At 42.6% G+C, this 24468-nt stretch overlaps 4 protein-coding genes across 5 annotated transcripts; 1 reads left to right on the top strand and 3 right to left on the bottom strand.

Moving 5' to 3' along the window:
- Positions 1 to 469: 469 nt before the first annotated feature.
- On the bottom strand, positions 470 to 5647 carry ubap1lb (ubiquitin associated protein 1-like b). The gene is made up of 5 exons (XM_067249399.1): positions 5516 to 5647; positions 4252 to 4833; positions 2964 to 3176; positions 1345 to 1446; positions 470 to 1142 (listed from the first exon to the last, which is right to left on the bottom strand). Exons 1-5 carry the CDS (start codon positions 5645 to 5647, stop codon positions 1008 to 1010), a joined length of 1164 nt encoding a protein of 387 aa, XP_067105500.1. The 3' UTR covers positions 470 to 1007.
- Positions 5648 to 8933: 3286 nt separating this feature from the next.
- pdcd7 (programmed cell death 7) lies at positions 8934 to 11656 on the bottom strand. Its single transcript, XM_067249221.1, has 5 exons — positions 10335 to 11656; positions 10016 to 10154; positions 9690 to 9920; positions 9494 to 9581; positions 8934 to 9407 (listed from the first exon to the last, which is right to left on the bottom strand). Exons 1-5 carry the CDS (start codon positions 11502 to 11504, stop codon positions 9272 to 9274), a joined length of 1764 nt encoding a protein of 587 aa, XP_067105322.1. The 5' UTR covers positions 11505 to 11656; the 3' UTR covers positions 8934 to 9271.
- A 1097-nt stretch (positions 11657 to 12753) lies between these two features.
- Positions 12754 to 19974, bottom strand: clpxa (caseinolytic mitochondrial matrix peptidase chaperone subunit Xa). 2 transcript variants are annotated; one of them, XM_067248634.1, is made up of 15 exons: positions 19834 to 19974; positions 19435 to 19631; positions 19090 to 19238; positions 18798 to 18909; positions 17478 to 17632; positions 17136 to 17298; positions 16375 to 16416; positions 15537 to 15710; positions 15142 to 15306; positions 14960 to 15048; positions 14606 to 14770; positions 14173 to 14472; positions 13979 to 14071; positions 13755 to 13861; positions 12754 to 13658 (listed from the first exon to the last, which is right to left on the bottom strand). In XM_067248634.1, the coding sequence occupies exons 2-15, from the start codon at positions 19484 to 19486 to the stop codon at positions 13568 to 13570; spliced, it is 1857 nt and encodes a 618-aa protein (XP_067104735.1). In that variant the 5' UTR covers positions 19487 to 19631; positions 19834 to 19974; the 3' UTR covers positions 12754 to 13567. The 2 variants fall into 2 exon arrangements, with proteins under 2 accessions (XP_067104735.1, XP_067104736.1); XM_067248635.1 differs by lacking the exon at positions 16375 to 16416.
- Positions 19975 to 20394: 420 nt separating this feature from the next.
- Positions 20395 to 24409, top strand: spg21 (SPG21 abhydrolase domain containing, maspardin). Its single transcript, XM_067248637.1, has 9 exons — positions 20395 to 20491; positions 20882 to 20946; positions 21199 to 21360; positions 21796 to 21876; positions 21979 to 22124; positions 22253 to 22361; positions 23272 to 23379; positions 23464 to 23604; positions 23733 to 24409. Exons 2-9 carry the CDS (start codon positions 20884 to 20886, stop codon positions 23856 to 23858), a joined length of 936 nt encoding a protein of 311 aa, XP_067104738.1. The 5' UTR covers positions 20395 to 20491; positions 20882 to 20883; the 3' UTR covers positions 23859 to 24409.
- Positions 24410 to 24468: the final 59 nt, after the last annotated feature.

Genomic DNA, 24468 nt, shown 5'->3' on the forward strand with positions numbered 1-24468 from the left:
ATGATGTTCTGTTCATTCTTTCACTAACATATTATATTATCATTAATTCTTAACAAGCAAAAAGAAACATATCTCAGAACTTTCCATGCATTCTGTGAGTGAAGTTTATTAATTGGAAAGTGATAAAAGAAATGCTGTCCTGGCCAATCACATTGTCAAACACAAGCCCAGTCCATCATCAGAAGATACACATCTTTAATAGATGCCAGCGCTTCCCTTTGCTCTGCTCACATCTAAGACCCGCTGGGCCTTTGATAAGAACATAACAAAACTGGATTGTCACAGCCTGTAAAAGTGGGCACACATCACCAGAGAAGGCATGGCAAAAATGTGGATGTTCCTTCTTGAAATTAATCAAAGATGTACGGTATCATAAGGCCACAAGACAAATGAGAACATGGCTTGGTAATCCTTTTATTATCAAGTTTCTTTAATATATTTTTTTTTTTCAAACACTATAAACTACCAGCATACCTAATATTTAGTATATTCTTTACACCATTTAACAGGGAATCAGTCAAATAAAAAAAGAATACATGAAGTGCATGTTTACGATCATGTTTAAAATTCTAACTACTTCTACTCTACTTCAGATCGCTGCAGTACACCTGCCGAATGGATGAGAAACTGTTGGATGTCATTTGATTCCATACAGCTGCTTTCAACACCAGTCCTTTAGGGATTCAGGATTAGTTTAGACTATACCTTATGTGTAAGTGCAATAATATATATAACCTTCAATTTACCAAAGGAGAAAAATATACTAACAAATAAAATAACACTGAATACGTCTATATTTTACAAAGAAAATGTTGGATTACTGTATGGGAAACATCACAACCAAACATCTTAAAATTAGACAGTACTGAAGATGTGCTTTTCCTTGTTAAAGGCCACAGGTCGTTTTCTGCTGTAATTATACTCTTGTGTACTATTGGGAATATTCACTTTGCAATTGAACAACGCCTCAATGTTCAGTGTGTTAATCGTTGTGTTAGTAGCCTTTATCAGGCCACACGCATCATTAGTTCCTCCAGAGCCCTTTCGCGATGGTTCTCATGGACAAGCAGAACCTCCTTGATGGCGTTCTGCTGGAAGCCCATCTCGTTGAACTGGGTCAGCAAGTGAAGGAACTCCTCAGCCTGAGAGACAGGACAGAGAGGAGAGCCTGGTCTGATACCTTGAAGACATGTCTTACTCTCAGGAATTCATTTTTTCTCCCAGGAAGGTCTTTATCCCCTGTGAGTAATCTTTAGTGTACAGTAAAATCCTAAAGCAGATTCCATTATGCTGCTCACAAAAGGTCTTTCACCTTGTCCCTGGTTCTCTGCTATGTTTGTTTACCTTGGTCTCGCAGTTCTGGAACATCTCCAGGGCCTCCTCCACCTGGGCCTCGTCGTAGCCCTGCTCACACAGCCGATCACACGCCACCAGGTAGCTCAGGATCTGCAGGAGGCCACAGAGCACATCAGAAGGATGGCACAACAATTTCTCTTTACACAAATTGCGGAGGGTAAGACGTGATCAATAGACATGGACCTGATAGAAGGTGACAACAACGTTGTACTGTAAAATATATAACACAGTATGAATACAGATGAAAGCATATATCTAGGGGATGGAGGGATTTGAGGGGTTCATTCTGAGGTCAGGTAAAAATGATGAGATCAGAAGTGACGTGAAAGTTAATATCTGTTAAAGCAATTTGACTCCTGCCACAATGTACAAACTGGGAACCGAAAGAATTTTACCCTGATTAATTAGATAATGAGTTGAGCCCTGTTGCTTTGGTTAAGCTAATTCACCAGCTGCCTTCTCTATGTATGCTGACTGGGAGGAAGGGAGTAATGGAGACTTCGGGAGGGAAAGAGACGAGAAGAGATGAACCTTTAACCCAGCCTTAACAGAGTGGCCCATATTCCTAAACCATTAACAGTTTTGTCAAACTGATTAGATAGTTACAACCACTTGTTGACAATCCTGTAAGACTGTTTATATATTTGAAAGCAGTGAAGTGACTCAGTTATTCACTTACATAGCCAGTAAACTCATCTAAAATGGCCTCTGAAGGCCATGTTATGTCTCTCTCTCCACTCCTGTCCCTTCCTGCCCCCTCCCAACATACTGACATGCTCATTCACATCGCCTAAGCACACAGATAATCTTTCTACACTTCCCCCCGCCCCCCCTCAAAAAGAATCCTTATACCCCCCCCCCCCCCCCCTCGGACGCCTGCTGTCCCTGGTGGTCTGTGGCTCGCACCGGTCCTGGGGGAGAGCAGAGCCTGTGTGACGCTGATGAGAAACTCTACTAACACAGAGCAGGTTGTGGAAACTCTGAGTGTCCGGGATCTATTATTACAATGCTGTATTTTTTTGATAATTTTTTTCCTATAGGCAAACAGCGTCAGACCCTGGTGGCTGAAACCAGATGTTCTGTTATTAAATAGCCTGGCCAACACTGTGGTACCATTAGCTGGGAAAGGTGCTTCAAACAACGAAGCTTGCAGCCAGGAGGGAAAATTACATAAGTTAAATTACAGGAGCAATGCAGATTCATTGGGAAAAGAATTGGCCCTGTAGCAAGTTACACAAACATAGGTCTTTTGGGTCTAAGCAATACATTCCTTTGATCACATTTTAAAACGTCATGTATTATTACGATATCAAGAAATAAGACTTCAGACTGAACAATCTTTGGAAAGAATACCAGATCCAAATCCAGGGGATAAGAAAGCCTGTGAACTCTTTGAACTGGTCTGCAGTCTGTTGTAGCACCAGAGGATTAGAGGTGGAGTATAAAGCTCTCTCCACTCTGCTCTCTGCTCTCTCCACTCCCGCAAGGGCCTCCTAAGCCCCTCGCAGACTACAGAGTGTGGAGAAAGAAGAAACCTAAGGCTGTGGTTCGACCACTAAGAGAGCCATGCTGATTCTCCTTATGTGTCAGATGTGTGAGAGACAGACCTGGTCTGGACTCTGCTGACCCGCCTTCTGCAGGGCTATGATGGCTGTGCGTAGAGGGTAGCCTCTCTCTGTGATCGCCTCCAACAGCTCCCTCTCCTCCGGGCTCAGGGCAGACAGCAGCTCCACTGAGGAGTCCAGCACCCCCGTATGGGAACACAGGGGCCTCAAGGCCCCCGAGGGAGGAGGGGGCAGGCAGGAGTAGGGGCTCAGAGACTGTGGGGAGACAGCAAACAGGGAGCGATTGATGGTTGCTGGCGTGTATACACATGACAAACAGTTGAAAGAGGGGAGATAATGCAAAAAGAGTTGTATTGGGTAGTGAATATGTATGTATGTGTGTGTGTGTGTTTGAGAGGGATGTTGGAACTGAAATGAGAGGATTGGGGTACACAGAGAAATGGAAAGAATGACAGAACGAGGGTCATCCCCATGCTGGGCGAGGTTAACTCGGGAAAACCTGCTTCTCTTTGATCTTTGAGTTTGTCTGGAGTCTGAAATCCTGACTAGCAGTGTGTACAGTGCATTGCATTGGAAACATGCAGGCAGTTCAGGAGATGACATGGATTTCTACTCTGGGCAGATATATAACCTTGAAAGGTTGTATTGCTGAGAAATCCATTTTCAGATTACGTCCACTTGCTAATCCTGATGAACTTGTAATAACTTGGGAGGATTCCAAGCACAGACTTTACACTATCTATTATTAGGCTACACATCATTTGAGAAATGTAATTTGAAAAAACACCAGTCAGTTGGGATCCATTTCCTCTACCAATGGACGTAATGGTACATTAGCCTTTATAAAAAATGACTTGCCAAAAACATTGACTAACTTATATTCAATAAACTGTTAATTAATGTATATATATTTGTTAGTGCTGTTTTAGATATACAGTAAATACTGTATTCAGAAATCTTAAAGTGAAAACAAGTTAAACAAATCTAGCTAGAGAAAGCTAGCTTTAACAAGCTACTAGGATACCTCTGGAACTTTGTGTGGTGATTTAAGTCCCTCTCTCATCTTTTCCAGGAGTGTGTAGAGCCAGTTATAGTAAGGCCGTGCCCTCCCTACTGAGGACATGCGTTCTGGGCTTTGAGCTTTAAACATAGCCTGCCATGGGAAACAGACAGTGGGCCTCTCAGCTGCATATCCCAGTGCAGGAAGACCGTTCCTCTTCCTACCCTAAACAGTTCCCACCATTTCCCATAAGCAGAGGATCATAAACAACCATTCAAAAACAAAACATGACAGAGGATTCAGGAGTGGTTCAAGGGGTTATTGACTTACCGGGTATGAGGGTTTGCGGTGAGTGATGGTGGGGATTCTGTCCAGGGTGTGTGACCGTGAGTTAGGAGGTCTATGCGAGGATGAGGAGGGAAGCTTGGAGTTGCAGCGGGAGGTCTCCAACACTGAGAGAGAGGACTGGCGAAGGTTCCTCCTGTGCTGCTGGGCCAGGCCACTCTGAGAGGTGGGCAGGTCGAGCAGGTTAGACGAGCCGCCTTGTCTCTGGTCTGGTCGAATGGAACCTGAGCCTGAACCTTCACAGGAGGATCCATTCTCTGAGGAAGGCCGTTCTTCTTCTTCTGAGTGGCCCTCTCCTTCCTCCTCAGAGTCCGAGATGGCAAACTTCACCCTGGAGCACAGGTGGGCTGGGTTGAGGCTGTGTGAGCGAGGCCGGGGGTTGGGTTCCCAGAAGTCGGAGCTGTGTCGACTGGCCAGACGGCTCTCCTGGGGGCTGCTGAACATCAGCCAGTAGGGGGGGCAGGAAGCCGGGACCTCAGAGGGGGACTGGGGGACGGGGGAGCTGGGCTGACTGGGGTAGCCACCCTGCAAGCCTGTCAGCACCCAGTTCTCCAGGCTGTACTCATACTGTCACAGAAAGGACACGTTGGTGACTGTTAGAGCCTAGCGTCTATATGCCTTCTTGGTAATGACCCTCCTCAAAGTTTCCTTCCATGCCTCCTTAAAGAGAGGCCTAGAATTTGGGCTGGTTGAAGCAGCAGAATAGAAACTGTCAATTGTATCATTTTCTGTAGTTACTGCTAAAACATTTTTTTACTAAATGTACTGTGTAAGCTTTGTTCTAACCCTGAACGAGAACACAGAACAGACTAACCAATGTCAGATGTTTTGCACTGAGACCTCTGTGATGAAAAGAAATCTAACATGATTTGGGTAAAACTTGGCAGGGATTTGAAAATGACAAGGTTTTTATTTATGTGATAAAAACATTTACTGTATGGACTGTGAGCAATCAGTCAACAAAGTCACAATGGGATTAGGTTTTGGCAGTCTAGCAGTGGGGAGGTTGGAGGTGACAGAGTATCATAATAATCCTAATTCATCTCAGACCATGGCAGGATACACCACGTTTCCCATGACTTCAGGATAGTCACTGACAGAAACTCCACAGACACTACAGACCACAAACACTACAAACTATCATTACCTGTCTGTCATTACCTGTTTCCTGGGGAAACGTTTTTACTACAGTTAAGACACTGGAGTTGTTTAATATAACCCTAGGAGAGGACCCCCACCACACACACACCTCTGTCTCCTGCAGTATGGTGAGGTAGTCAGGGACGGTGATCTCCGGGGCTGTGACCAGGTCCACCTCCTCCTTTGCCTCCTCCAGGGTCCCCAGTAGGGTCTTGATAGGAACCTCATCCAGACTGCTCATTCTTCTGGTCACTGAAAAAGATGGGGCAGCAGAAAGAGAGTGAGAGTGAGAGTGAGAGTGAGAGAGAGAGAGAGAGAGAGAGAGAGAGAGAGAGAGTGAGAGAGAGAGAGAGAGAGAGAGAGAGAGAGAGAGAGATAAAGAAAGAAAGAAAGAAAGAAAGAAAGAAAGAAAGAAGAGAGAGGGGGGTGATAAGGTTAAATAAGGGTATAAATATTATAAATAAATATATTATAAAGAGTTCCACAGTTCGGGCATGGTCATACATGACTATTAAGGGCTATTTTCTGCAGACCAAGTGTGACTAGTACAGTACTTTTATTTATTTATTTATTAAGGATCCCCATTAGTCTACACCATGGTGGAGAGTATTCTTCCTGGGGTCCAGGCAAAAAGTATTACAATACAATATAAATACATAAAATGCAGTACAACATGATCAATTATCACAAAAACACAGACTTAGAAAACAACATTTACATTAAAAGTAAAATCATACCTAAAATCCCTTAAATACCTAAAATAATAATCTAATCTACTATAATTTCCTTTCTAATTATAGCTGCCTTAAGTTTCCTTTTGAAATCACATTTATTTCGTGTTAGAGTCACATATGAGGGGAGCACATTCCAGTATGCAATGGCTCTGTACATTACTGTTTTCTTAAGTGCATTGGTTCTGGGTAGAGGAAAATTAGAGGAAAATTAAAGTGACCACTTATTGCCTGTTTAGTATTATAACCATGTCTCTCATTTGCAGGTGATAGCTGTAAATACAAACTGACAGGTTTCTGTGAGGAATACACATTATTTAAAAACAGAATAAGGCTAAATGCCAGTCTTTCATCCACCCTCATCCATGACAGCCTGGCATGCATAACCTCCACACTACTCCTAACAGAGCAGTGAAGTGCCAGTCTTGCCGCTCTGTTCTGAGCAAGCTGAAGTTTACTGAGTTCTTGCTTTGATGCACTAGACCAAATCACAGGACAGTAGTCCAGATTTGACAGAACTAGAGATTGTATGACTAGTCTAATTGTTGTGTTAGTTAGCAGATGAGCACTCCTTCTAATGGCATAGATACCATTAATCATTCACACCACTGTATTATTAATCTGAGTGGACCATGACAGTGTTTCGTCAATAGTGACACCCAACAGTTTAACTTCTTTAACCTGTTCCATAGCAGCACCCTTTAAAGAGAGGCTTAATTTCTTATCTGTCCTGAGAGCATATTTAGAGCCTATTACCATGCATTTAGTTTTTTGGACATTCAACTTGATCTTATTTTCCATGATCCATTCAGAAACAAGCGTTAACTCTAGTTGAAGCACCTCATTAACATGTTCAATGCTCTCTGACGATACATACATAGTCGTGTCATCCGCATAAATCCCCATTCCTGCATTTTTTTATACATATGGCATGTCATTTACAAAAATAGAATAGAGAAGAGGGCCAAGGCAGCTTCCCTGAGGAACTCCACACTGAAGTGTCTCAATATTTGAAAGGGAGACATTGAACATAACACATTGTTTTCTGTTCACTAAATAGCCCATAGTACATTACTCTTGTTACTGTAAGTTTTGGCTGACTGGATGTAAAGGTAAAGCAGGCAGATCATTCCAAATCTCTGCTTGCTTCCCAGAAATGCTGTGGTGTCACTCTGTCTCCTCTCTATTTTTGTTGATTCCGTTACACAATGTTGGTAGGAGCTGTCTACTAGTGGAAGATTAGGAAGGTATTATGACAGCACATGGCAGTCTCACAAACACCTCATGCTCCTCTTCTATTGGTTGAAGGGAAGTGAAACATGCACATACACATGTCCGATACACACAAACACAAACACACACTTCAGGGCTGGATCTACAAAACAGCAATACACAAAGATCTCAGATCCCTTCAAATCAAAATAGCTAAAAGACAGGATTTGTCACTCTAAGTTGTATTAGTCCTTTAAGAAACAGCAGACAAATACACACTTCTGAGTTCAGTATGAGTGCCCAAATGTAAGCCCTGTAAGTCCTCAGGTAGACACAATGTGAAGGACAACTGGTAAATACACAACAGTAGGAAAGCTCATTGGACCCCAGTCCCACCTGGCTGGCAGAGTAACACAGCTGACTAGACAGATGGTTACGGATTAATTACTGTGACGAAGCATGCAGGGCAGATGCTAACTAAGCTTTAACCTTTACAAAGAAGAACAAAGGAAAGTTCTAGAGGTTACATAGAAGATGGCATAGGCATGGTAAACTGTGGCTCTTAATAGAAAATACCCATATAAAAACCATATACATGAAAATAAGGTAGGCCTACAAAGAGCGAATTTAAAAACGATCCCAATATTGACAAGTTGTCTGACCAATGAAAACATAACTCCCATATCCAAAATAAAAGACTGCTGGAAGGTTGTCATCTGACCAACAAAGATTCATAACACACCCTAAAGTCTACATTACCCTCTGCCTCTGCATCGCTCAAAACACACCTGATGTCATCATCCCCATTTTAAAGTCCCCATGTCTTTTTGGGGGAATTTTGGAATTTCCTTAATATTAAAAGAATCATATTGCAATTGTATAACACTTTCAAGTATGCTTAAAGTAGATCAAAGCACACAATTAAATCACCACACTAATCAGTAACAGTTTGTGAATGTCCTAATCAAAAGGTAGAAAACAATATTGGCAAACTCTCCAAATATGTGTACATACATGTCTTTTTCTTCAGAACAACTCCTTCTCTCTTCAGGTGAGGGCTGTGGTATGGGTGAAAGGCTTGTTGATACCTCTACACTTGTTGTTCAGATCAGTGCATGTGGCTAATGAGGCGGGGCTGGTCTTGCTGAACCACTAATCTCCTGACATAACACACTGACATGCCTTTCTGACCAGGTTACCTGCTGCCACAGCACATGTCCACTAGTCTAGGCTAATTACATACAGCCTCCCCATTGGTCTAACCTTTGCACTTTTTAATGTAACTTTTGTCTGAACAACATTATGTATCAAGACGGTTGTGTGTGCTAACCAGTACACTATTTATTTTCAACAAGCTTGTCTTACAATGGCAAGTGCTTAAAAAACGAAGACAGCTGTATTTCCTAAATGCTCAGCTTGATCACAGTAACAAGAGATTCGAACTTCTCCAGAGTGGTGGGGTTTAGTGTTTCCCAGTATTCTGTCTGAGCAGGTAAACAGAGAGGTGATGTGACATGCAGCCAGACTGTGATGTCATTAAGTACCCTCCTTCGTTAAGACTCCCATGTATGGTAAAAGCGGAATCAGTCATTGAAGTACTTTATTATTTGTACTTGATACAGATTTGCATTGTAGCATTACACATAAACAGAAACACTATATACACATATACAAATACCCTATGCCTAAATAAAAAAAAGTGAACAATACAAAAGGGATTAACAATTAAAAGAAATAATAGCCTACATGTCAACTCACATGAAACTGTGAAAATAAACACCTTACTGCACCTGTTTTGGCATCATAACAACACTAGAAATAAGGGGTAGATAGAAACTGCATTCTGCCTTTTGTCTTAATGACAAGCACATGGCTGGGTTATGACCAGTCCCTTTGTCAGCTCTCCCTGTGGCTGTATAGCATCAGTCAGGGAGGCTGTTTCTGTCCAGGGCTGTGGCCCACACCTCGTCTGACGGGGGCTCTGGGAGGACCCATGTCTGGGGCACTGCAGTACCATCAGGATAGTCCACAGGAACAAGGCACATATCCCACTCTCTCCTGAAACCAGCATAAAAAGAACCAGTTATAGATTGTATTTATTTTGTGATCACGTCAAATCAAAGTATAGCATGGAGGAAACAGACCGTATCTGGATCAAAGCTGGTACTGATCGCTCGGCCTGGGTGTAGTACTCCCTGAAGGGCTGTAGGGGGTGCTCAACATGCATCTCATCTGAGGACAGAAAATAGTTCATGAGTCATAAGTCCTGTTTAACTCCATTAAGTCCCAATCCATCTGTAAGGAAAAGAAACAACAAAAGCCGTAGTATGGGATCACCACCTCCGAAGAGCATGACCTCCATCTCCCGCTTCTTCTTCACAAGTTTCTCCTGCTCCTTCTTCTGTCGTTTCTCCAGGTCTCTTTTCCGCTCCTCCTCCTGCTCTCCCTCCAGCATGACTCTCAGAGCGTTCTCCTCTGCAGCATACACGGCTGTCCTCTTCTTTATCAGCCCTCGGAGTCGCTCCACCTGTCCGTCAAACACCTGATCGGCCTCCTGCTCTGGGAAGATCCCTGACACACAACACACAGACAGGTTACTCACACAAACACAGCTATTTACATTTACAACACACGGTCAATAATCAATATTTTTCTTCTCTTCTCACCCTTCCGAGACGCTGCCTCTTTCCTGAGTTTGCGTAGTTTCTCCAAAGAACGGAGGATGTCCAGCATTCTCTTTACATCTGCCTGCTTCTTCCTCACTTCAGAGAGAACCGCGTCTGCTGCCAACTTCAGCTCCTGCTCCTGTTGCATTAAACGAGCACAGAAAAGCAGCAGTTAGACACTGCTTTGATTATGTTTGAGTCAAGACACTTACCAGCATCCATTTGCGTTAGCTTTTGTCACCACCTGCTGGTTAGAACACGAAGCTCCAAAAAGCACGATCCCCTAAAGACAAACCCCTTCATCGCTGAGTCAACTCACCCTCTTTTTCTCCTCCACTTCCTGTATGCGTTTCATCCTCCATTTGTCTATCGCTGCCTCTTTCTCAGCCATCTGTTCTTCTCTCATCTGTTTATCTTCCAGGCTGACCAGTTTCCCTCGATGGTGTCTGGTTCTCCTCTTGCTGATGCAGGACAGCTTCTTTTTTAGACCTGCCACAAACTCAGGATCACTTAGCATCTTCAGTCTCTCTTGCAGGTCCTTTTTCACATTCAACGCTTCTGTGTAGGAGTCTGCCCAAACACTATCATTCTCCAAATTACCTTTCAATGTTTCACATGCCATGGACAGCTTTGAGACAAGCTCAACTGCCCCGTAGATAGCCTCTCTTACGTGAGGGACAGATACTTTTAAATTTGATTTCTTTGGTTCTGGAGTTTGGATAGTTTGCTTTACTCTGTTCCTCAAAAAACGTTGGAGCCATTGCTCATCCTGCAACCTCTGCTGGGCTTCTTCATCCAGAGGCTGTGCAGTCATGGTCTTGCCTGGAAAATTGAGCTCTTTCCCCCGGGGAGCCCCACAGGGGGATTTAAGGAGGGGTGTACGATCTTCAGAAAAACAATGGTCTGGTTGGTCTACTCTACTGTTAGAGTGAAAGCCATATTGGCTGTCTAGTGAGCCTGTCCTGGGGTAGGTGGACTGTTGATCAAATGTCATTCGAATATTGGTACCTGCTGGGCCAGGTACTGCATCACCTGCCCACGCTCTCCCAGGTCCACCCAGAGTGCTAGGGTCGGACTGTGAGGTTCCAATGTGTGGAGGTCTTTGAAGGTCGCTCATCATTGGGGTGAAGTGGCACGGTCCCGAATGACTGGGGAGGGCCGGTGGTGGAAAAGTGTGATCAAAGCCAAAGCCGTGGGATACACTTGGAGGTCCGTAACCGTCAAATCTGGGCGGTGGCATTGGCATGGGGGGCCTATATCCGTATGGTTGACCACCATATCCTGGAGCGGCGGGTGTCCATTCTTTATGAGGAGTTTGTTGTGGTGGAGGCATATATGGAGGTGGCCAGAACGTCCCAGACGGTGCAATTGGCATGTTCCTTTGCAACGGATCCCACGTGCTCTCACCACCTGGCTGTATTGGCAGCGGTGGTATGTAAGGTCCCGGTCCGAAGGTGTCACCTGCAGTATTGGACGATGGCTGCTGCATTTCGCCTGACGATAAGTGAAATCTTTTTTATGTATTCCTTTTCTGTAATATGCTCTCGTAAGGTTTCTAACCTACTAGTCAGAAATACGGCAAAGTATCTAGATACTGGTTACAGGTCTTGCAACACGTTGAATTTAGCTAGCTGGCATAGAAGCAACTGCACTGCTGTTTCCTAATGGAAGCCATGTTTACATATACTTTCGTAGAGCATGGCGAAACAATCTTAACAATGAATCAAATTTCCGGTTGATTTCTTCAATTTCAAAATAAAGGTAAAGAAATAAACGGTACTTTTTCTTATTTGAATATCAACATTAAAATGTCGGTCCCCAAAAGAATAAGGAAATACAAAGGATACAGTTATAGCTATCAGAATATGTACTTATCTCATCTACATGGACATAAGAGTAGTTTTAGCCTTCACTGATACTGATTGTAGGAGGGGTCCTTCATTTAACGACGATGCTCTTGTCACTTCAACATGGTGGATTCAGGAAGGTGAGACTATTACTAGCTATGAGAATATGTAATGAAATTAGCTTACACCTAGTCTTATCGTTGGTCAAAATTGACAGTTGATCAATTATTTCAACCAACAAGAATGCTCAGTTGCTTAGTACTACATATAATATTAACCACAATAGCATATTAATGCTGTCACTTGCATTGCACCAGTGTTCTGGCACGTCACATGTCATGCTCTTATTCTGAAATCGAATCAGCAAAAGCGGAAACATTATTGAGGCCAGTAACACCGGATGCAGTTATTTGTATATCCGTCAAAATTGGGGTGCGTTCCGATAGTCACAAACCGTTTCCTCTACTCGCGTCCTTTCCTGACACCCAAGAGGCGAAAAATCTCCTTGTTTCTTTCACTCCAAGGCCACTCGCAATTCATGGCTTTGGGAATACAGTGAGGTCCCATGCGCTTTGGTCAGTAGTCTGGCTCACTCATTTATTTATTAAAGCCTTACATGTACCTCCTTTTGAAGTTTACAATAATGCCAGGAAGACGTGCGCTGGGTTTTCAAACCTAGCTGCTGTCAGTCACTGACTGTTAACCAAACCCCAATCTCAGAGGAATCCAAGTTGTTTTAACCAACACATCACAATCAAGACCTTACTACCAACTCAGTTTCTTTATAAAGTGTATAAAAGATCCAGCTTCATGAGAGGAAACTAAACTAATAGGCAAGCCTTCTGTGTTGAGAAACTAACATATTTTCGCAAATAATTTCGAATACATATGTTCTACCATTAAGATCGAAATATAATGGCTTTAATACAGTTGTAGGAAGTTCAAAATGTTTCAAAAAGAAACGCTGAAACAGAGCCATGCACAGTTCTTACAACGTCAGTGTTAAAAAAGCTGGTTTGGGTCTTTCCAGACCAGATACAATTAGTCTTATATGGATGCCAACAGAAAATACAGTTCATGAATTTTAGTCACAAATTCCAGGATGAATATTTAAAATCCGTCACTATGCAGAAAAACTGACCTTTTATTGATATATAATTATTTGTTTAAAATTTTATTGTGTAAAGAATGCTGGTGTTAACCTGAAGAGTTAAAATGGTTCCCTTAAATTATGTAAATGAGACCACAATACATGTAACATTAAACTTATTGACTAGTTTAACTTTCCAAAACGTGTATCCAGTTGTCCACTGTACTAAAATGTTGTAAAAAATGCATATTTTGTAATTGATATCAATATATTACCATATTGTATTGTTCTCCAAGCACATTCAGACCATGTTGCTACTCACAATATGTGGCACAAGGTATTTAAACTAGTCATGTCACACCTACCTGCTAAAGATCTCTTTAGCTCTTACTCTTACTAAATCTTTCTTCAGAAAGTATTTGGTTATTTAGGTCCTTAAATTTAACGTATTTAAGGAATCTCTTCTCACTGATCCAATCGTACATGCCATTATCAACATCACTCTTACATTTCAATTATTCTGTTTGAGAATCAACTATATCTATAATCCATAGTTGGTTCCACCCACATTCATTTGCTCTGTTTCTTATCAAGGTACAAGTTGAGGTCCCAGCATCAGTTGTTGGCAACATCTGCCTGCCTGGGCCAGTTGTCCTCCTCTATCCCAGAGTCATACTCCTCCTCTGATGGGTCCTTTGTTGGGGCTCTGTAAAGACAAAGTTGCATGCTAATATAACAGGCTTCTTGGTGTGTGTGTGTGTTTGTATACAGTACAGCTACATACAAGAATTGCAGTACTTACTTCATATATCTGGGTTCAGATTTCCCTTGTACTACATCTTGATTGAGCTCAACAGCCAAGATATCAGAATTTGGCACTTCAAACATGGGTTCCAACAGCAGTTTTTCCTGAATACCAACATACCAATAAAGCTTACTTCATAATATTTTATAAAATATTATTAAAAAGTAAAGTACTTCAGGACATAATAAAAAGGCCATTCAAGTTGTTTTCCTCCTTCTCACCATGATGGAGCGTAGTCCACGAGCACCAGTCTTTCTCTCCAGGGCCATCCTGGCAATGGCTTTTAAGGCACCAGGAGTAACATTCAGTTCACACTGAAATGGAATTGAAAGGTTTTCAGTCAAAACAGTGTTAAGATAGCTAAAGAAAGCGTGCAAGCACCCCTTCCACCTGAACAGGGCCTGGGACTGCCTACCTTGTCCATGCTGAACAGGGCCTGGTACTGAGGCACCACGGCGTTGCGGGGCTCCGTCAGGATGCGCACCAGTGTCTCCTCGTCCAGGCTGTGCAGAGGCACCACGACCGGCAGACGCCCCACGAATTCTGGGATCATCCCGAAGTCGATAAGGTCCCTGGCCTCCACGTGCTTCAGCAGGCGGTCCTTCTCCTCGATCTCCAGCAACGCGTCCGTCTCTCCGCTGCTGTTGGCCTGGTCGGCTGCAGCCGCCGCCCGCCGGCCTTGCCCCATGTTGGACGGCGTGCCAAAGCCAAGGTACTGCACAGAGAGAGATGCTAATGTCATCTGTAGGTCTTCTTCAGAGGTCTTTGCCCCTTCTCCTCAGAGCTCAGTCATTTGGGAGCTTGGGATCCGCATATTTATAACAACATGTGTTTTTTTTGTACATTACTTTTTCATTCTTTCTCCTGCTGATAATCCGGTCCAGCCCGTTGAAGGCACCAGAGGCTACAAACAGGATGTTTGTGGTGTCGACCTGCACGGTCTCTCCTCGCAGCTTCCTGGAGTTCTTCTCAGGCACATTGACTATGGTTCCCTCCAGGAGTTTAAGCAGGCCCTAGGATGATGCAGATACATTTTCATCCAAAAAAGCTACATAACTGTCATTAATTCCATTAGACATTGATTAAACATTTCAAGACATTTAGTCAAAAATGGAATTGGGATTTTGGCAGTGCAATAACTCGATGATATTACGCAAGCCCAGCTGAGAGTGACCGAAGCCGATCTCAGATCTCTGACTAACCTGCTGCACTCCTTCCCCTCCCACATCCCTTAACTGGTGGATTCCGGGCACACTGCCAATTTTATCCACCTCGTCCAGAAAAACGATGCCTACAAAGGCAAAATGAGAGCCCAGAACATTGGCTAATAGTTCACCTTACACATGCAGTACAGACAAACATTGACCAAAAGCACACACAGTACCTTGCTGTGCTTTCTCTACGGAGTAGTTAGCATCTTGGAGGAGCTTTGCAACGACAGACTCTATGTCCTCTCCTACGTACCCGGCCTGGGTTAGGGTTGTACAGTCACAGATGGCAAAGGGCACATCTAGGCACTTAGCTAAAGTTTGAGCCAGAAGAGTTTTGCCTGAAACAAGAGATATCATGTTCACACAAATTGGTGTCAAATATTTATTTTCACTTACTAGAATATGCATTTACATGGTGAGTCATGAAGATTTTTTGAAATGTATTTTTACCATTAATGAATTAGACATTAACACAAGCAGTGATGTAATTAGTCATGCCATTTCTGTTGAGGTGCTACTTAATCATATTTGTTTCTTGTATATGTTTTATGTTTACATATCTACTCACCTGACCCAGTAGGGCCCAACAGGACAATGTTGCTCTTTTCTAGTTTGATGTTGGTGTGGAAGGAGTCGAGGACCTCTCCCCCCCTCTTCTCCTGGGCTGGCTGCTGATTGGCCTGCTGGACAGAGGCACCCAGAGCGTTGCCATGGGGATTTATCCCAGCGATCTGCAGCAGCTCTGTAAACAAGAGATAGAGTAAGCTTGGGATCTGAACTACACAGGGATGTCACCTAAACACCCGCATAACAACTGCCCTAAAAACATTGGATTCTGTTATTTAAATGTCCTCCAGTCCTTCTTACTTTTGTATTACTACATCATTAAGAAACCAACCAACATCTCTGTGACATTACTCAACAAACCCTGATAAAAAAATATACTTATCTTGACCTAGTTTTAAATGATATACATGACACAATGTGTGTGTTGCTGCCAAGAGTTATCTACAAATACATTTTTCACCCAGACTCAGTGTACAGTTACTGTGTGGAGATAGCGTCTGTTTAGCAAAGTTACTGGGTCACACCAGGCCTATCAGTCAGCACATGGCTGGAAGAACATGGCCTTTCCCCAGGATTTTAGTCACATCATTTCTCAGGGTTGTGTAACACTCAAGAGGTGTCAAGTCAAATACACAGTATGCTTTAAAAATAGCTTGCTGACATTTTGGAAGTAAGTAGTGGCTTTCCCCCAACTTAATAGAGACACTTGTGAATGATGAGAGGAAGGGAAGAGGTGGGGTAAGCAGAGGATGTTGGCATTTGTACAACAAGCTATTTATTTATTTAGCTATTTAAATTGTAAGGAATCACTTGTTCTGCGATTTACAATTACCACTTACTTGTCAATCTGTATTCATCCTCTCGTCTTCTTATCTCTAGTTCTACAAAACAGGATGAAAGTTGTCATTTAACATTACAACTACTATTAGCTGCTCTAACGCTTGCCACGGAGTCAGGTGGCTGAGCGGTGAGGGAATCGGGCTAGTAATCAGAAGGTTGCCAGTTCGATTCCCGGTCATGCCAACTGACGTTGTGTCCTTGGGCAAGGCACTTCACCCTACTTGCCTCGGGGGAATGTCCCTGTACTTACTGTAAGTCGCTCTGGATAAGAGCGTCTGCTAAATGACTAAATGTAAATGTAACGCAAGAGTGTGCCCGAATGAAGCCCTAGTCCTGGATGAGCAACACCAAAATGTTCTGAAGCAATCAACTTTAACCTCCACCGAAGAGGGCTATTGGAGTTGACATCTTACCCTTTCATACTATACTCCTTGTACAAATGCCAAACCATCACAAAGAAGCGTAACACCATAAACATATTTACATTGTACTAAGCCACATATTTTGCCATTTGAAAAACCTGAAAAGTTTGAGACACAAAGCATACAAAGCATGTTTACCACTCCCTGTATTAGGATGGATTACAATATATATCTAGTGTATCTGTTACTGTAGCTGCCATCCCTGTGGTGGATAGACTTACTGTGTTATTGAACATACATTTAAAACCAATGTCAGAAATAGATAATGTCAGAGACCATGAGAGACCAATTCAGACTAGAGATGCAGAAAGGTGGTCCAGCTCAGGGAATGTACCAACCTCGCGGTGTGAGTGAGGCCTGTTTCTCTGTTTCCACCTGAGGCTTGGCACTGGCAGCAGGGAGGTTGTTGTAGATGCGCTTGTAGTGGTTGTAAACAGCCACCGCCAACACTTTCTTTGCATAGGACTGTCCAACAACATACTTATCGAGGTAAGCGTAGATCTAAGAGACAATGTGAGCAGACAGTTCATAAAGTTGGACTTTGGTGCAACGCCAAATTCCATGAACGAGCCAGACACCACCCAACATCTGCCCGCAGCCTTAAACTAGAACATATTAGGACTGAAAAGATGAATCTTGTCTCACTTGCTTCATAAATGTGTTGAGGTGTGCTACTGCACCTTTTTGGGGGGAGGAGGGGGTTTCTGCTGAAAGGCTAGTTTAGCAGCTTCATTGGCTGATTCCTGCTCCTTATTCAGGCTCTTCTTAGAATCTGTCTCTGACAACACCACAAAGAAATGATGGCATTTCTCACATTTCACAAAGCGGGTTGAAGCTGAAAAGAAAGAAAGGAGAAGGACATTACTTCTCAATCTAATGTGGGTCAGCTGGTGGTCCAGACATACATATACTAGGGGGGAGTTTGAAAACCATCGACCACACCGGGGTGCTGTCTAACTCCCAGGGGTGCCGTCTAACTCCCAGGGGTGCCGTCTAACTCCCAGGGGTGCCGTCTAACTCCCAGGGGTGCTGTCTAACTCCCAGGGGTGCTGTCTAACTCCCAGGGGTGCTGTCTAACTCCCAGGGGTGCTGTCTAACGCTCTATGCAAAATTTGTATACGTTGGTATTTTGCTCATGCAATTTCTTCAGAAGTCGGTGAGGCTCCACCATGTGTTTGGAATCATTAAATAATTGAGTAATTTGCCTGGTCCCTATAACCAATCAGGTGTGTGAAGGTACAAATAAGGGTTCTGTGAAAAGGAATAACTATGCAGAAATAAAGGCTGAGATGGAAGTACACCAATGTACAGTGAAAAAAAATTTGATTTAAGGAGACGCTTACATTTAACACCATGGATAGCTACGTCTAGCTTAGAAATTCCTGATTGTTGAATATACATTAAGTGAATGATTAAATGTCCTATAGGTGCCACAGCCTCAGCCTTCAAGTCCAGCCAGTTGGGTTTGACATGGACAGAGCTGCGCCGTATGCCTGACCACTGGCAAGCCTCAGTCCCGTGGCACCACAATTTCCTCTGGCCTTATACTGCCCTACGTCGGCGGAGCACAGCTAGGTGACCTATTTCTTGAACATATCTTCAACAGCCAGACGTGCAAGTGATGGCAACAGCCTAGCTCTCTGTCACAGAACTCACAGAACCTGAGTAACTCTTCTAAATGTCACAAAACCCTGTGAAAAAGCTTTATAATCCCAGCTGAAGATATGGGAGCACATTTGCTTTTTAAGCCTAGATCTAGTATGTTCAGTTGTACTTTCAGTTCTACAAAAGTTGTTATGTATTTGGGCCTTCATGTGCTAGCATAGCTTCCACCAGGAGGGAGTAGTTATGTAAGGGGAATATTTTTAGCATTACACAATATGCCTGAGACCAGTGAACACCATGTTTTGTATATACATTTGTGGTAATTTCTGGACAATGAGGTTGGTGGTTTTAGGCTAAACACGTATATAATAATAATCTTGGAAATAAGCACTTACACACAAAGGTTTCTACGTGCGTGCAGGCGTCTCCACATTTAGGACAGCGCAGCTGGCTGCCTCCCTTTCCCGAGCCTCCAGAACTGCCTCTCTTCGTCTCACTGGCTGATTTCTACCATGACATTTCAAAGCATTAATAGGGATAACATTCTCAAACACTAAATGCAATGAATCTGCATGACAGACAGGTTCAGGCTCCTAAACTTCTGTGGAGAATTCTGTCATGTAATAAATGTCAAACCACTTGGGGTTGAGATGGGATGGTGCATACCAAGAAACAAAACAAACGTACCTTCCCTCCATCTCCATCTTTTACGTCTTTAGATGAAAAATATACAGATGTTTCAGAAAATGATCTGACAGGAGCTCTCCTTGTCAATCGCACACCAGGTGTTCCTGGTCTACTGATGGAGAATACCTGAGCTCGAGAGTAGGAGACACCTGCAGACATGTCACATGGTCATAAACACATCACGGCCAACAGCTCTTAAAATAGCTCTAACGCTTCCAGCAAATATACAATAAAATTAAATATACACTGTATTTGGAGCTACTTAAGTAGCAAGAAAAATGCACATGACCGTGCCCAACTGATCAAACGTGGACTACACATAACCTGACTGGTCAATGAGCATACCTTTTTGAGAGGTTATGAACAACCTCGCCGCTGATCTGCAAGTGCAGGACATGCTCTTTTTTATTTGAGCAAAGATAGTAGAAATGTTCTATTTTCAGAATTTGCGTTAGACTAGCTGTAGCTAGTAAATAGAACACAATGTTCAGACAGCATTCAGTGCTGCGCTCGAGCTCAATGTCACCGCTGCCGGTCCAAATCTGCAAGAGTGGAATTAGTGTCACTAATTAGCTAACTACTTTCATTGAATAACACTTGTTGTTTCACTGTTGTGAAACAAGTAGCTCGTAAACAGCCAGTTAGCTAACTAGCTAATGTGAATTACATGCTAGTAGGCTACAGTAAGAGAAGAACAATTTCAACTTAATTGGGGATATCTTCCTATATTACTGTTGAACTTACTCAGGTTATCACAAAAATGCTTGACTGCGAGAATCATAGAAAAAAAGCAACGCAGTATTCATGAAATTACAGCAGCAGGAGCACACTTTGCTTCACTGTTAAAAGTCTCACGTCATGCATCGACAAAACCCTGGTGTTATGACAGATACTGTGCTGTGTTTCAAGATGCACTATTGCTGCGTAGGTTTGCGCATGTTGCCACTTTAAACCACATAAATGTGTTTGAACTGGTATCTTCAATGCTTTTACAGTTTACACATACCTGCACAAAACATGTGCTCTCGTATGATGTAAACCATGTGACAAGATGATAAAACTAACAGAGATCTAAAGTTGGACACGGATTGATGATCCAATCATCTAAATTAAATTAGCCAGTTGACCAATACAGCGAGATTACCATCCATTAAATGTATTCGTAAGGTTTATTCCCTTTTTAAGCATGCAACTGCTGCTGTAGGCAAGTGATTAAATCAGTGGAAGCACAGAAAAGGAAAGCAGGCTATACTATTGAAACGCACCAGCGCGCAAAGAAACACGGAAGTACATGCAAATAATGTCATATGACCAAATGGCTAGCTATAGAAGCGATGTAAAATGCCTCTAATCCATGGATAACAGTCAACGGATACATTGAATGCTATCCAAAGAGAAATCGGTAACTTTTCTTGCATTTAAGATCCTCTTCCTTGAGGGATTGGACCAAATGTGCTTAAACATAGTTTTTAACTTCATGACATTCTTGTTACGAGCTGGAGAGTGCGAGCTAGCTTGTTACCGCTACGTCGTCACGAGTGTTGCTTGTGCTGCGGCATGCTCTCTGTCACAGAGATCTATGGTCTGTCAGGCAGTTTTCTTGACAATCGTCGTTGATTTCAATTTGGTGTACTCTTAAAAGCTTAACCACAAAGGAAGTACTAAAGTTAATACTCTTTTGCTTAAATAGGAAACCTAGCTAGCTATAGTTATTTATTGTACAAGTGTATCGATATCATCATGCTTTTCTTTGTAGCGAGTTAACTAGTACAGTATCGGCTTGTCTTCTCAGAAATGGAGGAGATACGAGTATCCCCGGACTACAACTGGTTCCGAAGCACAGTGCCCCTGAAAAGAGTGAGTTTTTAAATTGTTATTTCAGGCTCTTATTATGACATCTGTACAAAAGGATATAAAATGGTGTAACTGCAAAGATGGCATGTTATCCGACATGATTCAACCAGCTGGGTTCTCTTTTCAAAATGTTTGCAGTGATGTTGCCACATACCGTCCCTTGCCATGGTCATTGTGTCTTCACTACTTATTGAATTTGAATCAATAAGCCACATTCAAAGAAACAGTCTAAATCAGTCCCCTGTTTCACTACAGATAATTGTGGATGATGACGACAGCAAGGTCTGGTCCTTGTACGATGCAGGACCAAAGAGCATTCGGTGTCCCATAATATTCCTTCCCCCTGTCAGTGGGACAGCAGAGGTGTTCTTCCAGCAAGTCCTAGCTCTCACAGGCTGGGGCTACAGAGTGATCTCGGTAAGATGAGAAAAATTAGCCGTAGACTGTCAGTAATGGTGTAGTCTTGTATGAAGTAGTGGACATGCTGTGAATATACAAATAGTCTCTGCAGTCCCCCACCAATGTATCCCTCCTCATTTTACAGTGTAGATGCAACAGATGTGCGTGAAATTTAGACTATACTGTTGAGTAAACGCCCATAGTTAAGGTATCAAACTCTTATGCATCATTTAGCAGTTGGTCAAAATAAATGTATTTGTATGTGCACAACAATGCATGTATGTGGTTCTGATGTTTGGAGTTGATTTAATCTTGTGTGCATGTGTCTGTATTCCCATTTAGAAAACTAATAGTGAGACTGTTTTTACAATGACTCGAACCTTGGTTTTTGAATTGAATGTTTAGGAAGTTCATCGCAGTGATTCTGTCCTGTGCTCTCTTTTTACATCTTAGCTGCAGTATCCTGTGTACTGGGATCTTTTGGAATTCTGTGATGGTTTTCGGAAGTTGCTTGACCATTTGCAGTTGGATAAGGTTTATAACTTGTCATTCACTCAAGCCTTCCCTATGACTATCTATGCTGCTATGTGTGGTTAGAAAGTGATGTGATCTACCATGGTCTCACTTCTGTTTCAGGTCCACCTGTTTGGTGCCTCATTGGGTGGATTCCTGGCTCAGAAGTTTGCTGAGTGCACGCACAAGTCCCCCAGAGTGCATTCCCTGGTCCTGTGTAACTCCTTCAGTGACACATCCATCTTTAATCAGACATGGACAGCTAACAGGTAAGAGTCTCTGGCATCAGGGAGTGGCCATCGCATCTCTTTGTTTTCTCCATTTATCCACCATCCTTCACTGGAGAGTTTGTGAGTAACAGCTACAACCACCATGTTTTTTCATCCCTGTTATCCAGCTTTTGGTTGATGCCTGCCTTCATGTTGAAAAAGATTGTTCTTGGGAACTTCTCAAGTGGACCTGTTGATCCCAAAATGGCGGATGCTATTGACTTCATGGTGGACAGAGTAAGCTTTCCACTCCACGTCATCCCATACTGCCCCTCTCTACTTCCTGTTTTCCCTAAACCAGAATAGTCATATCTGCTTTAAAGATCCTGTAAAGTGGAATTGAAAATTAGTTTTAAGTTCATCACACCACAGAAGAATGTGTTGTTAACTACCCATCCAAATTCGAATGGAAAAAACCCCACCGACAAGTATGTTAAATTAGGCTCTGAAATCGTGAGATAATCAGCAGCCTTCTCTGCTTGAGACTGGGAGGGCGTGTCGCCTGTAGAAGCTGAATCTCCGCCCCCTCGAATTTATTGAATTTAGCAACAACAGCAACACTTGCTAAATCTATTGCAGATATCAGATCAGACCTACATGCAATCTCTGAGTGTTTAATGTATTAATTACTTTGTCTTTGCATCGTACCAGCTCAGTAACAGAATGCAACCGTCTGTGATCTGACGTAAATAGGTCGCTGTGACGTAGATCGGTCGGGTTTTGGCTCCGCCTATACAAAACCTGAGCTGAAAACGGAAGAGAAACTGTTCAACGGTCTAACTCAACATTTCAGTGCGACAAAGTTTTTGTGCTTTGCACATGCTTTCAGGACCTAATTTCACACGTATATATTGTACTGAGCAAATCATGGAATTTGCTTTACAGGATCTTTAAGGATTCAAGTAGTTTGAAGAAAACAGCTGCTGTCTCTGACATGTAACTACAGTGTATAACCAAGCAAATAGTCTGGGCTTTTTAAGGTTTCACGTGAATGTGATATCTTACTTAGTTCCCAGAACTGTGTTGTGAATGTGTGTTCACATGCCAGGCGAAGGTTAAATGTACTTGCTTGTAAATTGAATGACAAAGCTGTCTCTGTTCTGCTGTTTCTCCTCTCCCTGCTGTGTTTCCTGTGGGTGTACTGTAGCTGGAGAGCCTGAACCAGAGCGACCTAGCCTCTCGGCTCACACTCAACTGTCAGAACTCCTACGTAGAGCCGCACAAGATTAAGGACATAGCTGTGACCATTATGGATGTAAGAGGCAGTACTTTGAATATTGTTTTTATTCATTCAAATGCTAGCCAGTTATGTACATTTGCATGTCTTTTGGTTTTGAAGGTGTTTGACCAGAGCGCCCTCTCACTTGAGGCCAAGGAAGAGATGTACAAGTTGTATCCAAATGCTAGAAGAGCTCACCTCAAAACGGGTGGAAACTTCCCGTACCTGTGCAGGAGTGCAGAAGTCAACCTTTACATACAGGTGAAGACATTTTTAGGCTTTCTATTTTTCAATCGACTAACAGATTGATCACAATGGAAATGTTACTGTATTCTGAGTCATTGCTTTTTTTTGTTCACTCCAACTCTTGTCTTTATCCTGCTCTGAAGATACACTTGCGTCAGTTCCATGGGACCAGGTATGCGGCCATCAATCCTGCCATGATTAGCGCTGAGGAGCTGGAGGTACAAAAGAGTCACCAAACCAGTAGCAGGGACAGTGACGATGACCAATGAGACTGTGTTACCTAGCAGTGTCTTGGTTCTTGATTGGGTGGACAAACAGAACTATGGGCACTTTTCCTCAACCAGCAAATCGGCAGATCTTTTACTGCTCATCAGACACCACTATTGGTCAGTGATATGCTGATCTCTTGTATTTTTTTCTACAATGTTGAATACAATCAATCAACAGGTTCAATTGAGGATATTTTTACTTTCCAGAAAAAAAAACAATATTTTAATAATCACTGTTACTGTAAATACAAATAGTTGTGCTTTCGTTGGAAAGAAACTTCATATGATGCCATATTATGAACCATTTGCCTTATGTGATATACAGTTATTTTATTGCTGTTACTAAATGTTGCACTTTTGAAATGTCTGAATGCTTTGTTTTCCTTGTTTGTTTATGGTTAACCATGCCAACTGTTGGTAAGAAAACTGAAGCACTGATTACTGAGTAACATCAATCATAAGATGTTATAAGAAATGGAATTAAAAACAGTACTATGTATAATGTGACAAGTAAACATTTAATTTGCGGTTCAATTAAAGTCTTGAACAGATATGCTGTGTCTCATGCACATAAATCAATGTCTTAAAAGGAGAAATCCATGTGTTTTTT

Source organism: Osmerus mordax, chromosome 13, assembly GCF_038355195.1.
Source record: "Osmerus mordax isolate fOsmMor3 chromosome 13, fOsmMor3.pri, whole genome shotgun sequence".
NCBI classification, from domain to species: Eukaryota; Metazoa; Chordata; class Actinopteri; order Osmeriformes; family Osmeridae; genus Osmerus; species Osmerus mordax.